The sequence below is a fragment of the Bos indicus genome, chromosome 1, assembly GCF_029378745.1.
Source record: "Bos indicus isolate NIAB-ARS_2022 breed Sahiwal x Tharparkar chromosome 1, NIAB-ARS_B.indTharparkar_mat_pri_1.0, whole genome shotgun sequence".
NCBI lineage: Eukaryota > Metazoa > Chordata > Mammalia > Artiodactyla > Bovidae > Bos > Bos indicus.
Window position 1 is genome coordinate 97786479 of NC_091760.1, and position 19087 is coordinate 97805565.

At 35.4% G+C, this 19087-nt stretch overlaps 1 protein-coding gene across 1 annotated transcript in view; it reads right to left on the bottom strand.

Moving 5' to 3' along the window:
• The window catches only part of SEC62 (SEC62 homolog, preprotein translocation factor), a 31700-nt gene that overhangs the window by 5063 nt on the left and 7550 nt on the right, over positions 1-19087 (bottom strand). The window contains exons 2-7 of the mRNA XM_019959771.2: positions 17523-17631; positions 16416-16521; positions 10665-10869; positions 10327-10419; positions 2348-2408; positions 391-510 (exon numbers count right to left, since the gene is read on the bottom strand). Coding sequence (XP_019815330.1) covers positions 391-510; positions 2348-2408; positions 10327-10419; positions 10665-10869; positions 16416-16521; positions 17523-17631 — 694 coding nt within the window. The remainder of the gene's footprint in view (positions 1-390; positions 511-2347; positions 2409-10326; positions 10420-10664; positions 10870-16415; positions 16522-17522; positions 17632-19087) is intronic.

Genomic DNA, 19087 nt, shown 5'->3' on the forward strand with positions numbered 1-19087 from the left:
CCATGGACTATATAGCCTGCCAGGCTGTCCATGGGATTTTCCAGGCAGGGCTTTCCAGGGATTTCCTGGAGTGGGTTGCCGTTTTCTTCCCCTGGGCATCTTCCCAACCCAGGGATCAAACTTGCATCTCCTGCATTGGCACCAGGGAAGCCTATTTGCAGATTAAGACATATTAAATCCTTTCGTCACACAGAGTAAATCTAATTAAACACATATACTACTTGAAGCCTGAGTCAGTTTTGGGATATGACCAAAAAAGTAGGCCCATATACTTCTTAATTCACCTACATGAATTTTGCTATTAAGTTTTACTGAAGCTCCAGATTGCAGTCCAAACTGCTCAACAGCTACCTCTTATCGAGGTCAGTCTTGCTAGTAACAAATACTTACCAACAGCAAGGAGAAGAATGCTGGCTACAAAACAGCCTGCACCCACACTGAGGTAATAAACACCTACTCTCATTTCTGCTGGCCAAAGAGGGAAGAGGGTGGCTGCTATCACTGCAATCACTGGAACAAGAGATGAAAAGTTACACATACAAACTTTAGATTAAAATTTTAAATGGCTCAGTTGCCAAGACAGTGAATATACATACCCCTACGGGGAGAATTAAAACATAAACTTATTGAAACATATAAAATGCTCAGTTATCGATCACTGCATAGTTCAACCTAACATTTTTAACTACTATTCTCATATTAGGTCAAGATTTCTCTAGTATAAATTATATATAATTAGAAAAGTGCTGTCTAAAAATGTGAAATTGTTAGCTCCTTAAATGATCAACTGCTGCTGTCTTCAACTTCATTTTTAACTATAAGATATCTGTCTACCAAAAAGGGACGCTTAAAGAAATAATCAACCAACAAAACTAACCAAAAATGATTCCAAAGATCCGTCCCTGGAGATTGGTTCTGGGGTGAAACTCTGACATCTACTGAATGAAAAGCTCACCAGATGATTCTGATACAGATAATTTTTGGTGATAGGGAAACCATATACAAGCATCTCCAGTTTTTTTTCCTAAGTACATTGGGACCACATGGAATAACCAAAAGAATGACTGGTATTTAGGTGTTTAGAGCAAGAGAAATAAGGATTCAAATTCTAGCCATTTCATTTAGAAGCTAAGGGTTGAATTTATTATTTTGAATGGGATCCTATGATAACATATTGATCAAATTTGTTCAACTGCTATCTATTTTTTTCTACTTGTTAAATCATTCTCTACCCCTACCCCCAACCAAATTTACAGGAATAACACACACCTATGGTAATAAATAAAACAATAAAGGAAAAAACAATTAAAAGTAAACCAGAAAGTATAATATGAAGTCTTTACCCAATTCTTGGTCCACTCCCCAGAGGTTAACTACTATTGTTTCTTATTTGTATGCCCAGAAACTGCCTGTATACAATTAAAACTAGTCACACAGATATTTAAAAAAAAAAAAAACAAAAAACGAGTTTACAATATTTTCTTTCACAATTTTAATATATTCTAGGTATCCTTCTGAGAGGACACCCTATCTAATTCTTTCAAAGCTGCATGATATTCTGGCATGTATTTGTACTGTAATTTATTCACCAACCTCCTATTGAGGGACTTGAATTGTTTCTAGCTTTATCCTATTATTGACAAGAGTGCAACAATTACCAATGCCCATGTGTGCAATTGATTAAGGTACAGGATAAATTTCTTGAAGTTTAACTATTAGGTCACAAAGTAAGGCATTTAAAACTTGAAAGATATTTGCTAATTATCCTTCTAACTATAGTCTGAACAGGGATTTGGATTAGAATTAAATGTCAATGCATATTTCTGAACAGACACCTTATGCAACTGTATTACTACAAACAGCCATGGGATAAATTCCTAGAAACAGAACACTTGGGTCAGTGTGTATACATTTAAAATTTGAAAGATATTATCAAACTTCCCTCCATAAAAAATAAAACAATGAACATACCAACAGCTATTGGAGCATAATAGTGGTTTTTCTAAAGTATTGGACCTTCATTAATAATAGGTACTATTCCTCTTTATAGTCCTCTTGATAACTGCTATTGTTTTAATTTGTATTTAACATGAGGGTGATTAAGTATCACTCACAATTATTGGTCACTATTTCTTTATCTGTGAGCTACCTTTACCATTTTTCTAGCAGGCTGTTAATTTCTTAAAGATCTTTGCTTTAAGGTAGAGCAAATATTTTCCTCAGTTTATCATTTATATTCTGGCTTTATTTAAAATGTACTTAAAAAATAGCTATTTTATGTTAAACATTTTATTTCTGACTTCTGTATTGTTTACTTTCCTTTCTAAATTTTAGAGAGTGTACTTACCAAGAATTAATCCCATGACAAATGTTTTAAAGTGAACTGGGTCATAGATCCACACAAATACCTAGAAGAATCAAGAAACTCCAGTGCTTAAAGTTCTAAGATCACATTACAGCAACAGTTAGTTCCCACCTATTAACACATAAGAACTACTTAAAGATTAAACAAATTTCAAAGGCCTTTCCTTCAGCAGCAGTGGTTTTTTTGGTATCTATTCAGTTAGAAAATTATTTTTAAAACTATAAATTAGGTAATAAGTACACTTTCATGTACTTGCATGTTTTTAACAATTTACTACTGGGTGCAAACCATTACTTAACCATTACTTATTCAACTTAAAGACCAGCAATTGTACAGCCTTCTGTCCCTAAGGTAATGATGTATACAGGCATGAGCAGAGTAGAATCAATCAAAGAGCACAGTTAAGACAGATTGTAGTCAGGCCCTATGACAGATCCATCAGCTTTCAATTCCACCCTGTTCTCTCCAACTGATGAGATGCAAAGGACCATTATTAAAGATTATACAGAAATACAAAGGATCATAAGAGACTACTATCAGCAATTATATGCCAATAAAATGGACAACCTGGAAGAAATAGACAAATTCTTAGAAAAGTACAACTTTCCAAAACGGAACCAGGAAGAAATAGAAAATCTTAACAGACCCATCACAAGCATGGAAATTGAAACTGTAATCACAAATCTTCCAGCAAACAAAAGCCCAGGTCCAGACGGCTTCACAGCTGAATTCTACCAAAAATTTAGAGAAGAGCTAACACACCTATCCTACTCAAACTCTTCGGGAAAATTGCAGAGGAAGGTAAACTTCCAAACTCATTCTATGAGGCCACCATCACCCTAATACCAAAACCAGACAAAGATGCCACAAAAAAAGAAAACTACAGGCCAATATCACTGATGAACATAGATGCAAAAATCCTTAACAAAATTCTAGCAATCAGAATCCAACAACACATTAAAAAGATCATACATCATGACCAAGTGGGCTTTATCCCAGCGATGCAAGGATTCTTCAATATCTGCAAATTAATCAATGTAATACACCACATTAACAAATTGAAAAATAAAAGCCATATGATTATCTCAATAGATGCAGAGAAAGCCTTTGACAAAATTCAACATCCATTTATGATAAAAAACTCTCCAGAAAGCAGGAATAGAAGGAACATACCTCAACATAATAAAAGCTATATATGACAAACCCACAGCAAACATTATCCTCAAAGGTGAAAAATTGAAAGCATTTTCCCTAAAGTCAGGAACAAGACAAGGGTGCCCACTTTCACCACTACTATTCAACATAGTTTTGGAAGTTTTGGCCACAGCAATCAGAGCAGAAAAAGAAATAAAAGGAATCCAAATTGGAAAAGAAGAAGTAAAACTCTGACTGTTTGCAGATGACATGATCCTCTACATAGAAAACCCTAAAGACTCCACCAGAAAATTACTACAGCTAATCAATGAATATAGTAAAGTTGCAGGATATAAAATCAACCACAGAAATCCCTTGCATTCCTATACACTAATAATGAGAAAACAGAAAGAGAAATTAAGGAAACAATTCCATTCACCATTGCAACGAAAAGAATAAAATACTTAGGAATATATCTACCTAAAGAAACTAAAGACCTATATATAGGAAACTATAAAACACTGGTGAAAGAAATCAAAGAGGACACTAATAGATGGAGAAATATACCGTGTTCATGGATTGGAAGAATCAATATAGTGAAAATGAGTATACTACCCAAAGCAATCTATAGAGTCAATGCAATCTCTATCAAGCTACCAACAGTATTTTTCATAAGCTAGAACAAATAATTTCACAATTTATATGGAAATATAAAAAACCTCAAATAGCCAAAGCAATCCTGAGAAAGAAGAATGGAACTGGAATAATCAACCTGCCTGACTTCAGGCTCTACTACAAAGCCACAGTCATCAAGACAGTATGGTACTGGCACAAAGACAGAAAGAGAGATCAATGGAACAAAACAGAAAGCCAGAGATAAATCCATGCACCTATGGACACTTTATCTTTGACAAAGGAGGCAAGAATATACAATGGAGAAAAGACAATCTCTTTAACAAGTGGTGCTGGGAAAACTGGTCAACCACTTGTGAAAGAATGAAACTAGAACACTTTCTAACACCATACACAAAAATAAACTCAAAATGGATTAAAGATCTAAACGTAAGACCAGAAACTATAAAACTTTGAGAGGAGAACATAGGCAAAACACTCTCCAACATAAATCACAGCAGGATCCTCTATGACCCACCTCCCAGAATATTGGAAATAAAAGCAAAAATAAACAAATGGGACCTAATTAAAATTAAAAGCTTCTGCACATCAAAGGAAACTATCAGCAAGGTGAAAAGACAGCCTTCAGAATGGGAGAAAATAATAGCAAATGAAGCAACTGACAAACAACTAATCTCAAAAATATATAAGCAACTACTGCAGCTCAATTCCAGAAAAATAAACGACCCAATCAAAAAATGGGCCAAAGAACTAAATAGACATTTCTCCAAAGAAGACATACAGATGGCTAACACATGAAAAGATGCTCAACATCTCTCATTATCAGAGAAATGCAAATCAAAACCACTATGAGGTACCATTTCACACCAGTCAGAATGGCTGCGATCCAAAAGTCTATAAGCAATAAATGCTGGAGAGGGTGTGGAGAAAAGGGAACCCCCTTACACTGTTGGTGGGAATGAAAACTAGTACAGCCACTATGGAGAACAGTGTGGAGATTCCTTAAAAAACTGGAAATAGAACTGCCATATGACCCAGCAATCCCACTGCTGGGCATACACACCGAGGAAACCAGAAGGGAAAGAGACACATGTACCCCAATGTTCATCGCAGCATTGTTTATAATAGCCAGGACATGGAAGCAACCTAGATATCCATCAGCAGACGAATGGATAAGAAAGCTGTGGTACATATACACAATGGAGTATTACTCAGCCATTAAAAAGAATACATTTGAATCAGTTCTAATGAGGTGGATGAAACTGGAGCCTATTATACAGAGTGAAGTAAGCCAGAAAGAAAAACGCCAATATAGTATACTAACGCATATATGTGGAATTTAGAAAGATGGTAATGATAACCCTGTATGCGAGACAGCAAAAGAGACACAGATGTATAGAGCAGTCTTTTGGACTCTGAGGGAGAGGGTGAGGGTGGGATGATTTGGGAGAATGGCATTGAAACATGTATATTATCATATGTGAAACGAATCGCCAATCCAGGTTCGATGCATGTACAGGATGCTCGGGGCTGGTGCACTGGGATGACCCAGAGGGATGGTATGGGGAGGGAGGTGGGAGTTCAGGATGGGGGACTCGTGTACACCCATGGCGGATTCATGCTGATGTATGGCAAAAGCAATACAATAATGTGAAGTAATTAGCCTTCAATTAAAATAAATAAATTTATATTAAAAAAAATTATGCTCAGTGAACATAAAAGATTCTATGACTCTCTGCAATAATATTATTGCCAGCTCCCCACAGAGGGTCTGTAGCCCCAAAGCTGGGAACCACTGCTTTAAAGCTTACTTTATACAACAGAAATTTCATTTACAATAATTAGAATTCTGTTCATCGACCATAAAACTCTTAGTTTTATTCTCTTGGTTTTTATAAATAACAGTACTCTTCCATTTCCTGGTTCTATTTTGACCAAAGATCTTTGTTATGGTCTTTTTGATTTGGTTCCAACAATCCTCTTTTTTAACTCAGCATATTTATCCTGGAAATTGGATCTACAGATGTCACTTCTGCCATTTAGCACTCTAAAGAAACAAATTTTAAAAGACATTTCCCATCTTTAAAAGTTTGATTCCTCCAGCTCCGTTCTTTCTCAAGACTGCTTTGGCTATTCAGGGTCTTTTGTGTTTCCATATGAATTGCGAAATTTTTTGTTCTAATTCTGTGAAAAATGCCACTGGTAATTTGATAGGGATAGCACTGAATCTGTAGACTGACTGCCTCTGGTAGTAGAGTCACACAATATTGATTCTTCCTACCCAGCAACATGGGATATCCGTCCATATATTTATGTCATCTTTGATTTCTTTCATCAGTGTCTTATAATTTTCTGTATATAGTTCTTTTGTCTCCTTAGGTAGGTTTATTCCTAGATATTTTATTCTTTTTGTTGCAGTGGTGAATGGGATTGATTCCTTAACTTCTGTTTCTGATTTTTCATCGTTAGCATATAGGAATGCAAGTGATTTCTGTGTATTGATTTTGTATCCTGCAACTTTGCTAAATTCACTGATTAGCTCTAGTAATTTTCAAATAGCCAAAGCAGTCTTGAGAAAGAAGAATGGAGCTGGAAGAATCAAGCTTCCTGACTTCAAATTATACTACAAAACTAGAGTCATCAAGACAGTATGGTACTGGCACAAGAACAGAAATATAGACCAATGGAACAGGATAGAAAGCCCAGAAATAAACCCATGCACCTATGGGTGCCTTGTTTTTGACAAAGGAGGCAAGGATACACAATGGGGCAAAGACAGCCTCTTCAATTAGTGGTGCTGGGAAAACTGGACAGCTACATGTAAAAGAACGGAATTACAACACTTCCTAACACCATACACAAACATAAACTTGAAATGGATTAAAGACCTACATGTAAGACCAGAAACATAAAACTCTTAAGAGAAAAACACAGGCAGAACACTTGATGAAACAAATCAAAGCAAGATCCTCTATGACCCACCTCCTAGAATAATGGAAATAAAACAGAAGTAAACAAGTGGGACCTGATTAAACTTTAAAGCTTTTGCACAGCAAAGGAAACTATAAGCAAGGTGAAAAGACAACCCTCAGAATGGGAGAAAATAATAGCAAATGAAACAACTAACAAAGGATTAATCTCCAAAACATACAAGCAGCTTATACAACTCAATACCAGAAAAACAAACAACCCAATCAAAAAATGGGAAGAAGACCTAAACAGACATTTCTCCAAGAAGACAAACAGGTGGCTAACACATGGTCAATACTGCTCATTATTAGAGAAATGCAAATCAAAACTAAAATGAGATATCACTTCACACTAGTCAGAATGGCCATAATCAAAATGTCTACAAACAATGGATGCTGGAGAGGGTGTGACGAAAAGGGAACCCCTGTGCACTGTTGGTGGGACTGTAAATTGGTACAGCCACTATGGAAGACAGTATGGAGATTCCTTAAAAAAGTAGGAATAAAACCACCATATGACCCAGCAATCCCATTCCTAGGCATATACCCTGAGGAAACCAAAACTGAGAAAGATATATGTACCCCTATATTCATTGCAGCACTACTTACAATAGCTACAACATGGAAGCAACCTAGATGTCCATCGACAGATGAGGGGATAAAGAAGTTGTGGTACGTATACACAATGGAATATTACTCAGCCATAAAAAGGAATGCATTTGAGTCTGTTCTAATAAGGTGGATGAACCTAGAGCCTATTATACAGAGTGAAGTCAGTCAGAAAGATAAATATTGTATACTAATGCATATATATGGAATCTAGATAGATGGTACTGAAGAATTTATTTGCAGGGAAGCAACGGAGTGAACTCTGGGAGTTGGTGATGGACAGGAAGGCCTGGCGTGCTGCGATTCATGGGGTCGCAAAGAGTCAGACACGACTGAGCGACTGAACTGAACTGAATGGAGAAACAGAACTAGAGAACAGACTTATGGACATGGGGAGAGGGGAAGAGAGGGTGAGATGATTGGAGAGAGTAACATGGAAACTTACATCACCATATGTAAAACATAGCTAATGGGAATTTGCTGTTATGTCTCAGGAAGCTCAAACAGGGGCTCTGTATCAACCTAGAGGGGTGGGATGCGGAAGGAGACGGGAGGGAGGTTAAAGAGGGAGGGGATATATGTATACCTATGGCTGATTCATGTTGAGGTCTGACAGAAAACAACAAAATTCTGTAAAGCAATTATCCTTCAACTAAAAAATAGATAAAAATTTTTAAAAAGTTTGAAAGCATATGTCTTTGTACAGAATAAAACCTTAGCCTTTTTGGGAATGCAAGCACCCCATGCATGCTCAGGCTGCTTCCTTTGTTTAATAGGCCTCTAACTCCTTTGCAGTGCACCTGGAAATCTGCCAGTCATCCTTCAAGGCTCAGCTCAAGTGTCCAGGATATCCAGACCATCCTTAATCCTCTTTTGATTAGATTAACCATCCCTGATTGGTATTCTCCCATCATAACACTATCCATGTCATAATACAGTACAGGCATACTTCAGATATTCCAAGATTAGCTCCAATAATACTGCAATAATACCATTTTTTATTTTTTGGTTTTCCCAGTGCATATGAAAGTTACATTTACATTATACTATAGTCAATATTAAGTGTACAATAGCATCATGTCTAAGAAAGCAATATACATACCCTAAGTAAAAAATACTTTATTGCTAAAAAATGCTAACCATCATCAGAGCCTTCAGTGAGTCTTATTTTTTTTTTTGCTGGAAGAGGATTTGAAATATTGTGAGAAACACCAAAATGTGACCCATACAAAGTGAGCAAATGTAGTTGTGAAGATGAAGTCGATAGACTCATGCAATGTAGGGCTGCTGTAACTCTTCAACTTGTAAAAACAACCAACCAACCAACAAACACCAAAACAAAACCCCCTTCCAAAACACTTTATCTCTGAAGCACAACAAAATGAGGTATGTCTGGTTTGTATGCTTGCTAGACTAAAAGAGTTTTCAAGAAGAGAATTTTATCTTTTTATCATGGTATGCCCAGCACCTATAAAAATGACTGGGCATAGAGTTAACCTGATGTTTAACTGAAGGCATTTGAGCTTTCACATTAAGACAGACCTGTGGTTTTCTATTACATTGGTTCTTCAACAGGGCTTCACATCAGAATCACCTAGGGAAATGTAATACAAAACACACACACACACACACACACACTCTAGATTCCATCCTAGGGATCCTCACGCAAGTATGTCTGGAATGAGCCTAGTGCACGTGTTTTCTAAAAAGCCTTCCCAGAATTTCAAGCTGACAGGTCCAAGAACCACTAACTTTTTAAATTTATACTACCTTTGTATTAAGCATAGAAAGAAATTCACAACTCAATGGCTAGTATATAACTAAATGTTTTTATAATGGTCAAATGACTAAATTAAGTGGTCTTCATGGAGGGCTACCACCACACAAACATTCTATTAAATACATTAAAATGATTTTAAGTAAAGCATCAAGTAATGTTGAAAATTTTAGACCCTTATAGTAATGTGTCTGACTGTGAAAGGTAGAAACCAGTATGTGTTCCTCATTAACCATTCTGCTTCTTTTCCTTTTGATTGTAATGGAAACCCTGTATTTTACTGGGCAAAGGATCACTCAGTATGAAAATCATGTTTCTAAGACTTTACTGCAGGAAGTCATGACCATGTGAGTAGGTTCTGGCCAATGGAATCCATACAGAAATGAAACTGCCTGTTTTCTGGATAGTATCCTTAAAAAAGAAGCATGTCCCTCACTTGCCTTCCCTCCTTTGGATGCATATATAAGGCTGGCAGTCATTTTGGACCATGAGATAATCTTTACTAATTGCCTTACACAGGCAGAAAACTTCAGATCCACCATGGAGCTGCTGTATCTGCTTACCATCAGGTTTCTTTAATGAGAGAGAAATAAGTATCCATCTTAAGTCACTGTTATTTCTTTTTTTCTACCTATCACAGACAATTGAACATACTTCTGACTGATTTAATAAATTTTTTATAAATATAAATTCAGAGAAATTCATTTTTAAAAAGGGTAGATTTTATATCTACATGGTTAAATTTATCTAAATTACTTCTTTTCTTAGTGAAGGCATCAAAGACAATTCTAAAAACTCCTATGGAAAATTGGATTTCTACTTTTAGTAGGTACTCTCACCTCATTTCCATCCAGAAAAACTTGATCATCATGGGGCTCAAGCTTGAATTTTTTCTTGGTTTCCTTCTTTTTGGGAGTTCCAGGAGTTTCCTCCTATTAAAAAACAAGTTGAATAGAAGAAAAAGTATTTACAAACAAGCAAAAAGGAGTATGACATTCATATACTCAAAGTTTTACTATATGAGACACAGAAATCAAAATTCTCAATCATGTATTCATCAAAACCCTAATATGGTTTAAGTGGTTGCTGCATAAGATTTTAAAAGTCTTGATATGCCAGTAGTGATAACATGCATGTAATAAATTTTTTATTTTTACTTAAATCTAGTTGAAATCACCTTTTTGGATTCTTCCTTTTCACCATCTTTTTTTTTTTCTTTTTCCTTTTTTGTCTTTTCATCCTTTAGATTTTCTTTCTTGCTCTTTTTATCTTCTTCTTTTCCACTTTCAGCTTTTCCTTTCTCTTTTTCTTTTTTTATGTCTTTCTCATACTTCATTTTCATTACTTTTAGTGCCCGATGAAAAAATTGCTTCTTTAAAAGCCTTTAAAAAAAAGGTATGACATTATATTCCCTATCCATTATGTAGATGTAGACTGAAAAGCAAAAATATCAAGACCTGAATAAAGTGAACAAAGAATGACATACATTGGCAACTCACAAGAAAAATTACAACTAGTAAGTCCATGGAAAAACAGTCTATTCGAAAACTTGTGCAGTCAACCTGATTATATGAAATCTAATTTTCAACTATATAATTTAATGAGATTCCTTTAGTTTTTCTTTAGGTTCATAAGGAGTAATCAAAATTCTGCTTTATTTAAAGTCTCAAATTCAAGAGTGGACATAAATGGAATATAAATATATGGGGAAAATAAATAAAACAGTTAAATGTTAATAGATTAAAAATGTGCCCATGATCTGTTGATCCAAATTGTGTCTTCAGATGTCTTTCTTGATGTTATTTTCTTCTCTCCACGTACCTCACTACTCAGCCTGCCACTATAATGAAATATCTTCAATAATGAATAATTAAATATGCTAAGATAAGATTTCTGAACTCTGAAAACAATTCTTCACAGTATCAAGATAAAAATTGTACAAAATATTTGGCGAGACAACACTATGTGTTTCTCTCAACACATTGTTATCCCATCCACAGCAGTTTTTCTTCTAATACAATTCATGTCAGATGCTTGCTTTGTTCTTTTTTTGTTGTTGTTCTTGTTTATTTGCTTATCTGATGAGTTTGGAAGCTCAGCTGAGACCAAATTAAGTCAACCTTTGTTGACTCAATCTTTTCTAATCCTACTAAAGCAACTGGGTTACGCTTATTTTTATCATCTAAAAGAAAACCTTTTCAAATCTTATGTTCCAGTTTCAGAGTTCCTCATTTGTTCCTTCATTACTGTCTTGATAAAGGATAACTATCAAAACACAACCTAGACACTAGGTCTCACTGCCACCAGCTGGGCCTGTTAATGGTACCTATCCACCTTTCTACCTCCACTGGTGCCTGCTCCAACGCATCACACACTTGCTAACTAGACACTTCCTTCCTGGCCAAATACCACTTATTTCTGATCATTATGTTTTGCCTACCTGTGTTTTGACCTGCTTGGCTGGGCTTCTTTCTGATGCCCAATTAGGACCATCCCATGAACATTGCCAAAAAGCTTTTTCTTGTTCAGAAGAGCTATATAGCATACAATTGTGCAACTGTCTGAAATGTCCCCAAAGAATCTAGCATTAATATCTACTACACATACATATATGAATATCTGTTTACATACACACATATATGTAAACAAGTAAAAATCTGAAATGAGACCCTTAATAATTAACTACTTATGAGCAGAAAGTGCGATTTAAGAGTAGTGTTGAGTATCTGAATGAGGGGGGGAATCTTTCATTTTCATTCTACTTCAGACTTTCTTACAAAAATTTATAATGAAAATATTCTAATTTCTTTATTTTTCACTTATATAATTTCCAGATTTTCTATCAGGATCATTCATTACAATTTAGTATGAAAATGAAAATACATCTTACTCACTGTATGTTAATTGAAGAGCAGCATTTCATACTACAGTTCATATTATAGCTCTCCATATATTAAGAGTACATATGTACACATATAGATACTTAAATATATAGTCTCAAATGGTAATGTAATTATTCCTGAGGCAACATCATTAGTAATTTGCATTTTCTTCTGCATCATTTTCAAAGTCTTCTCAAGTTTCTTTGCGTTCTCAAAGTTTTCTTTGCTTTAGTGAAAAAAATGTTCTTAATAAAGAAATAAATAATTTAAAAAATAAACCACAGAACTTTAGGAGAAAAAACAATTCTTCCCTTGACAAGCAGTTACAGAAGAGGATAGAATCAGCAGGAACATCTGCTCTGTTACTTCTGCACAGCTGCTCCAGCCCATGAGACAAAAGTTAAGATTATTAACCAATCAAATTGGTAATGAGAAATTCACATTCAGGTAGATGGGTTCAAATATCACCTCTACCACTTAATTAGCTACACAGTATTGGGTAAGTTACTTAATTTTAGTATATTTCTAAAATGGGGTATCTATTTCATAGGGGTTTCTAGAACTAAATGAGAAGCATACAGATTGTTTACCATGGTGCCTGGAACGCACGTTCTCAATGTTAGCCATTACCAGTGCTGCAGTGAAATCATTAATTTCATTTAATAGAGAAAACACATTTGGTTTATAAATCATTACATTACACCCTCATTCCATTCATTAATAAGTAGAATCATTGACTTATTCCTTGATAGAGAATGTCTACTTCAATTCACCATATGCCTCAAAAAATGAGATGACACTTACTATTGTAATAAAATCAGTGCCTCAATTTATTTAGCTTTAAACACACCGTACAGAACAAATCAACTACATAAACTGACATTTTCACAGACTACTCGTACTTTCCTAACTCAGGATGTTCTATGCCCTCTGCCAGGATCAAATGTCCACTCCCCTATTATTTGCTGGGTAATCACCTATTTTATGTTTCAAAATTTTATTAAAATGTTTTCTCTGTGAGGCTATTCTTGAACTTTCCTTTCTTTCTTACAGAACACACTATATTGTAACTAGTCACAGATTCTCTCTCAGACAACAATATGTGCTTTGGAGGCAAGAGCCAAGTCACAGTTATCTCTGTATTCCTGAGGCCTGGCCTATAATAGATATTTGATATGTATTTGTAGAATAAATAAATGGATTAAAAGCAGCCTGCAAAATGCCACTAAATTGCTTATTACTTTTCTTCACTTCTTAATTTTTTCCCAGGTTTAGTAAATGTTTATTAAATGCCAGACATGTGTTTAGGACTTTAACTTATCTAACAAGGGTGAGGTTTTATTAAATGCCCACACTGAGCTAACTGCTGTGGAGTTACACTAAAGTATAGAACAGTCCTCCAACTGCCTTCAGATTTAGTCGGCAAGGGAAAAAAAAAAAAAAAAAAACACACACACACACATGTAACAAATCTATTTAAACAGTTACCTTTATAAATTCTATAGAATATTAGATTAATGTAAGCTAGAGGACCCGGGGAATACTAAATACTAAAGATGCAATGTGGGGGACTTATATTGAGAGGCAGGCAGGATAGAACCACGTGGAGAAAGTGGTAGGTTATTACCAAAAGACCAGAAAAGAGGAGTGTGGTATAAGAATGAGAGTGATAAGGACATTAGTAGACTGGGGGGTTGGAGATGCAAAGTCACAGGAAGGTTAGGATGACACTAGATACAAGATTTAAGAGTCTGTATTTGAAACAGGCTATGAAGAGGCATGGAGCATACTAGAAAAGACTGTTTTGTGTATCATACTATAGTTTCCTGTTTTGTTTTTCCTCAACCTCCCTCAAGCACACTTCAGAGAATGAGACAGGACTAGTGTCTCTCTGTGGTTCTGCCTGTAGTCAGTTAGGAACCCATGAGAGCTGGTCATCATGGGGTCTCTATGGTTATTATTAGAAGTGGTTTTGAAAAATTCATGCTTCTCTATCTTAGTGCAAAAAGGACACAAAAAGCTTGATATGAATGGGAATAACATATACAACAAAAAGTGAGTGTATTGCTAGAACCATCGCCATACTCGTTTTTTTTTTTTTTGCTTTTCATATAACAAAGTATCAAGTCTCCTAAAAGGCCAAGAGAAACATATTAATATTGGCTGCTTATCTCGGAGAGTTGGGCTCAGATTTTATATTAAATTTTAGTGTATGTGCTGCCAAAGCAAGCACTAATATTCAAATAATACTGACAGGTTAATCCTTCATCTTAATTTCTGTTCATTAACTGGATCATTATTTTGGAGAAGATAGTATAGTGCAGTGGTTAAGACCATGGACTACACTGCAAAGCCAGATGGCTGGATTTAGAATTTTGGCTAGCCACTTACTAGCTTTGTGACTTTGGGTAAGTGATTTAACTTCTTTGTGCATTTACAGCAGCTTCTACTTATATACTACGTATAAAAAACAAGTCTATTTTGAGGCAGGCAGGGAAATTTGCACTTTGGAATTCTAATACACAGATGGCTAAAAGGAAAATAGTGATTGCACTTCTGTTAGCTAATCCCTGCCCCAACAATGAAATTTTCATTGCTTCTGAAAGGTCCGTTAATGACTCCAGTTTTTGGCAGCTAAGAATTTTTTTTTTTTTTTGGCTGTGCAGCACCACTTGTGGGATCTCAGTTCCCCAATCAGGGATCGAACACCAGGCCAATGGCAGTGAAAGCAGGAGTCTTAATCACTGAACCACCAGGGAATTGGCAGCTAAGAATTTTAATAAACATTTAACAATTCTTCAACTTTACAGCTTTAGCAGACAGACTGTGAAATTTTTTTAACAGTTTTTTAAGAGGGTTCTCATGTGGCTGCTGCTTCCCAGGTGGCTCAATGGTAAAGAACCCGCCTGCCAATACAGGAGACTCAGGTGTGATCCCTTGGTCAGGAAGATTCCCTGGAGAAGGAAAGAGCAACTCACTTCACTAATCTTGCCTGGAAAATTCCACAGACAGAAGGAGCCTGACAGGCTACAGTCCTTGGGGTCACAAAGACTAAGACACAACTCAGTGACTGAGGACTTAAAATGTGGCTGCCACTTTAAATGCCATTAAGCAATATATTAGTAAATGCAATGTGTATCTCCCTACTAAATATATAAGATAATCTAAAATGTCAAATTCCCACCAATTATAAAATTCACTGTCACAGAAGCAATCTGATTTACTAACATCTTAATAAATCTGTTCAAGTAGTAAATAAACCAAAGGGGAAAACTGGGGGAGAAAAAAAAACACAAAACCAGCATACTTCTTCCCAAGAGAAAAGTGATTTTTGGGGGGGGGGGGGGGGCCCATATCATGTGTCATGAGGGATCTTAGATTCCTGACCAAGGATGGAACCTGTGGCCCCTGCAGTGGAAACACAGAGTCCTAACCACTGGACTCCCAGAAAATGGATTTTTTTACACCATTCACCATGAAACGTTTTTCCCAAAGAAGAAGTACCTATAAAACACATGGATATGTTACTGAACTGTCTATACTTCATCTTGGAATCAAGAAAAGATAGATGTCACAGCTGCCTTGATTTCACAAGGAATACAATAGCAATCACAAACAAAACAGAAGAGTGTACCTGGCTAATGGCTCAGTGGGTAGACACACAAACAACAGGGACAACAGGCCAATTAGGAGTTCCTGACAAAGTTTTGGAAAAGACTCCCCACCTGTTTTCTCTAGAAAAGAAAGAACTTTTATGTTCACAATAGGCACTGGTATATGATTTTTATTGCTGATCCCTCAGTTCAGTCAGCCTGCAAATGTACAAATTTAATAGAATACAAATAAAAACTATAAAAATATGATGGTCTAACTCCAAATAAATGCATTTCCTGAGTTACTGAAGATATCCAAGTTACACGTAAAAGTCATGCTTGAGCTACGTTGTAACAGAACTAAACGATAAAAACAGGGAAGGAGCTTTAGGACCACGGAGACCGTTTTTAAATTACTATTCACATTATCCTTCACTAAGAAATAAACAGTACCTGTTGCAGTAGTCAACCACAGACTCCCTTGTTGTAAATAAAGCTTCCTCTCCTTTCTTGGCCTTTGCCCACTTTGAATCCAAGAGGCAATCCACTGCTTTAGAAGCTAAAGAAGAAATTAATTATTCTAAATTTAGTATATAGCAGAACTTGAGTCTATCTAAATAATATTCTATAAGGCAAATTTCAACATTCCAGCATTCGAAAATAAAACCAAGTTCAACAGAAAATTTAAGTCTGACACAATCATGACAAATAGCTCAATTTGTGAAACATACTGATAAGCAGCTTTTTAAAGTAATGCTGTGAAATAAATGATAAATAAAAAATATGAACTCAAGCAATATAAATTGAGAAAATGTTCTTTAAAAAGTTCAAAATAAACGTAAATATCACTCTTATCAAATAATCAAAATATAAGACAAACCAAAAATTGTCCTCTACCACACAGTAAGAGAAATTCTGTCTCCAAGCTTTACCCACCAAGGAATACGTTCTGTAAACAATCTACTGCTGTCACTAGAAAAAACTAAATAGATGAGATCTGAAAAGAATAGCATGTCTATTTTTCAAACTTTTAATGACTAGCAAAATCATTAATCATAGCACTAAAGAGAATATAAAGGAATTTCTTCTCGATAATGGCAATTTAATCTTAATTGATCAGACAGGCAAACTCAACAACTTTTGAGTTATAAGTTATCGGGCAATACTACAGATGATATTAGCTTATAATGAAGTTGTTCAGATTATATGAAGAACAAAAGCTCCCAACTTGGTTCCAACACTGGTTTCACACTAACTTCTATGCTGGAATTTTTTTAAAAAGTATCATTTAAGTACATGAACTATCTGCTTAAAAATCAGTACTGAAAATAAATCTTATTCTATTTTAAAAATATCTCAAATGTCATTAAAAAGTACTTCATTTTTACTATTGACATTTTTAATTATGAAAGGAAAGAATAGGATAATCATGTGCCATATGACCCTCACCTACCTTCACCAATCATTCTTGCAAAGCACTTTTAAAACATCTGCCTATCCCCAAATTAGGTATCTTTATAAAATATGCCCACTAACATAATTTAAAATATGAAATCCTACCAATAAAATAATCAACCCGGTGACCCATCATATTGGTGGACTTGGTTGGACAGTTGAATCGAAGAAACTTGGCTACAGCCTTCTCTTCTTTAGATGGTTCACCAACTTCCTGCAAAGTAACAATATTAAATTTAATGTAATTATTTACTTGAGACATTCATACACTGAAGAATAAATTACATATCTTTTCTGAAAATCTTTTAAAGTGTACTACAGGCCTTTCTTTCAAGCTTTTTCTAGAGCAGACCTGGTAATCTATACAAAAGACAGAATGCAGATTTTAAAAATTACACATCTTTCAAATACAAGTTGAGAGGGCCCAAAGTTGCTTGTCTCTTGGCCTCAGCTACAAGGCATTTATTCTGAGTTGTTTTTCCAGCATGGTAACCACTGTGTACCAGTTCATCTTTACCCTTGCTTGGTCTCTCTTTACAAGCCATAGACAATAATTCAAAACATTAAGAGGCTGTCAATAGTGAGTGCCCAAATGTCAACGTAGGTAGAAACAGGTGCCATAAATAAATGTTAAGTAACAGCCAAAGTTATGTACCCTAAACAAAAGACTAGAGATCGCAGGAGGAGTTCTCAAATTAACCAAAGACAGCTGTCCCAGTGTGGTCCCAGATACAAGATACTACTTGAGATGCTGAAGATTTGTATTCCCTTTCCTTTTAGGGTTACAAATTCTAGATACTGTCGGGGAATCCTTTCTCACCTTGCCTTTCTTCTTCCTTTCTGAACAGAGGTAGAGCAAAAATTAAAATGCAATAGACAAGTAAGTTATAATCTCATTTAAAACTGACTGGGCTTCCCTGGTGGCTCAGCTGGTAAAGAATCCACCTGCAATGTAGAAGACCTAGGGTTGGATCCCTGGGTTGGGAAGATCCCCTGGAGAAGAGAATGGCTAGCCACTCCAGTATTCTGGCCTGGAGAATTCCATGGACTGCATAGTCCAGGGGGTCACAAAAAGTCGGACATGGCTGAGTGACTTTCACTTTACGAACTGATTAATGGAAGTGAACAAAGAGTTTTGAAAAGGCTGCTTTAATCCTTCCCTGTTTTCTAAAATTTTCCCATTCTTTCTTCCAAATTTTTTACCACTTCATTGTTTATCATTTCCCATCTTGCTTTTATTTCCTTACCTTCTGAACTACTTTTGAGTAGTTAAAAGCAGTGTACTTATTCTCTCTACTCATATACTGAAGAAAATGAGAGCAATTTACATTTGTGTATATATATCTTATTTTTTTTTACTTTTAGAAGTTGTCTTACTGCTGTAAGTTACTAATATCAAAATAAAAGCACTGCCTTCACATTTTTAAGCACAATACATAGAGAACTCAAGCAATATTTCTAGCAATGTATAATTTAAATGTGAATGATTTCATGAAGGTCTATTTCTTAAAACGAATAAAGTGCCAAATAATAGCGAAGAATTAACTGCCAAGAATCTAGACTGCTGAGAATAAATAATGCCGAAGACAGTTATCTTTTAGGCAAGACATTCTACTAATACAAAACAGGAAAAATAAACTATCTAAATCATCTGTATTTATGTCAGTTTT